This window comes from Nicotiana tomentosiformis, chromosome 7 (assembly GCF_000390325.3).
Source record: "Nicotiana tomentosiformis chromosome 7, ASM39032v3, whole genome shotgun sequence".
NCBI classification, from domain to species: domain Eukaryota; kingdom Viridiplantae; phylum Streptophyta; class Magnoliopsida; order Solanales; family Solanaceae; genus Nicotiana; species Nicotiana tomentosiformis.
In genome coordinates, this window is record NC_090818.1 from 129,588,892 (window position 1) to 129,591,394 (window position 2,503).

Here is a 2,503-nt window from a genome sequence, read left to right on the forward strand (position 1 = left end):
TAACGTAAAATAATATTTAAACTGTCAGTGCATTAATTTAAACTCCTTAAAATTATTAATCAATAAAACACTGAAATCTGAGAGGGCAATTAAGAATAAAAAGGAAAAGATGAAGGACTTATTACAAAATTTACTTACCCCAACAAGTTTCATTCGAATTTTCGACCGTTGGGGCCCGTTATAAGGACAGTATAACCGTTGATGTTATTATTTTTAAAACCCAAAATTCGCACTTTCCTCTGTAACCCCATCATCTCCCTTCAAAAACCAACGATAACCAAATGCAAATCCTTGTCTGAACAAAAAAACCACCACCCCAACTACCCCCAAAATCAATGGGTTGTGTATCTTCCAAACTCTTCAGAAATGATTTCAAACAAGAAATTCTATGCAAAAATGGTGAAGATTACACTCACCATATTGTGTCCTTAACTTCAAGTACTTATGGTGCTTTAAATCTTGATAAAGTTCAAAACTTTACACAAAATCCACTTCCTTGTATTAAGGAATGTGTTAGAGAAGTCAAGAAATCGCCACCCCGCGATGTATCTCATGAAGTTATTAATACTTGGGAACTAATGGAAGGTCTAGATGAAGAATTAGTAGTTCCTAATTCCAAAATTAGCCCGAAATCTCGAGGTTTTTTACGTGGTTTTGCTGATATCGATGCTCGTAGTAGCCCGTTAAAGTTCTTGAATCAAATGAGTTCTCCTCGAAAGTTGAAGAAATTTGGAGGTAAAGAGAATAAAGGAAAGGCTAATGGAGTTGGTAATTTTGTTGGTCGATCGGATTTTAGCCCGAAAAGTGTCTTGAAAGAAAGTAAAAAAATGCAGCAAAGTCCATGGAAAATGACACCAAGATTGAGAAATTCTAAGCAGGAGAGTCCGAATGAGTTGAAATGTGATAGTTTGAAGGTTGATTCTGTTGTGATTTCGTCGAGGAGGAGAAGTCTAAGCCCTCTATTCGATCCACAGCTCGTGGCAGCATTCGAGAAAGAACTATCCGAAGAAGAAGAACAGATCAAGAAAATGGTTTCTGTAACACCACTTTCGCGAAAAGCTAGGAATTCGCAGGAAGCAGAATCTATGCTTGAATTATTCGACGAAAAATGCCCCCCGGGTGGTGAAAATGCAGTTGTAATTTACACAACTACATTAAGGGGTATAAGGAAAACATTTGAAGATTGTAATACTGCTAGAGCGATACTCGAATCGAATGATATACAGATGTTTGAGCGAGATATATCGATGCATTCGGGGTATAAGGAGGAATTGAGAGGGCTAATGGGTAAAAAAGAGGTGAAGGTTCCTTTAGTATTTGTGAAGGGAAGGTTGATAGGTGGAGCTGACGAAATGGTGAAGTTGGAGGAGGAGGGTAAATTGGGAATTTTACTCGATGGGATTCCGAGGGCGGTCGCTGCCTGCGAGGGCTGTGCCGGAATCCGGTTTGTTATGTGTATGGACTGCAATGGAAGTCGCAAAGTGATGGCTAAGGATGGGAAGAGTACTGTCAAATGTGGAGAGTGTAATGAGAATGGTTTGATCCAATGTCCTATTTGTTGTTAACTATGTAAGTTAACTCATATTATGTTTAATTTATTTTCTCATTTTCTGTGTTTTCACTAACTGCATTTTTTTTTCCAGGATTTGTACTAGTAGTATATTAGTATCATTTTCTTAATGTGTTGGAGGGGGAAGAAAAAGAATCAAAAAGGTATTTAACTAGGTTGCATACCATTGTCACTTTGATTGCAAGTTTGTATTGAAATGGCTATAAAATCAATTTGTGCTCATTTTGCTGCTGAATTATGTATGGAGAATAGCTATGTTGCTCGGATATAGTGTATTTTTAACAATTCGCATGAAGTACTCACTTTTATTACACTCTTCGAACACGAGTATGTTAAAATGGCTATGAAATCAATTTGTGCTCAAGTTTGAGTGGAAGTACCCGATACGGGTATGCCCACTCTTCCGGCATGAGTATGTTAAAACAAATGAAGAATCCGCGCAATATAGGGGAAGTGCAGTGAATGTGGCTTGGTCATGTTTGTGAATATAACAAAATGAAACATGACCCCAACATTCAATTAGTCTTTTTTTCTTTTTGATTGGATTTACTCATCCGGTGGTCGGTTCACATTGGAGCCGCTATACCCGGATTCGTGTCACGTAAGGATTACTTAAGGGGGAAACGTTCCCTAACAGTATCTTTTTCATACACAGGGCTCGAACTCGAGACCTCTGATTAAAGATATAGAGATACTATCCATCCCACGACAACCCTTATGAGTAGTTAGTCCTTTTCACCATGCAGATTGTTGTTTGCATGGACCTCTAGTCTAGTTTAAGGAATTTAAGATGGCAAGCGTGCTGTTGACCTTTTTGCTTTTAGAACACAAAAGAATTTGATTGTCTTGGGCTAGATACTAGATAGTGACAACTCGTTGGCTGCTAGAGAATGCTTTAGACCAACGAAAAAAGGAGTTAGACTACCCAAAAAA

At 38.0% G+C, this 2,503-nt stretch overlaps 1 protein-coding gene across 1 annotated transcript; it reads left to right on the forward strand.

Annotated features, from left to right (window-relative positions):
- Positions 1–231: 231 nt before the first annotated feature.
- On the forward strand, positions 232–1,836 carry LOC104091523 (uncharacterized protein At3g28850). Its single transcript, XM_009596880.4, has 2 exons — positions 232–1,569; positions 1,644–1,836. Exon 1 carries the CDS (start codon positions 336–338, stop codon positions 1,563–1,565), a length of 1,230 nt encoding a protein of 409 aa, XP_009595175.1. The 5' UTR covers positions 232–335; the 3' UTR covers positions 1,566–1,569; positions 1,644–1,836.
- Positions 1,837–2,503: the final 667 nt, after the last annotated feature.

Excerpts from the sequence above, each read along its gene's own strand:
- LOC104091523 (XM_009596880.4), top strand. The coding sequence starts at position 336 with ATGGGTTGTGTATCTTCCAAACTCTTCAGAAATGATTTCAAACAAGAA.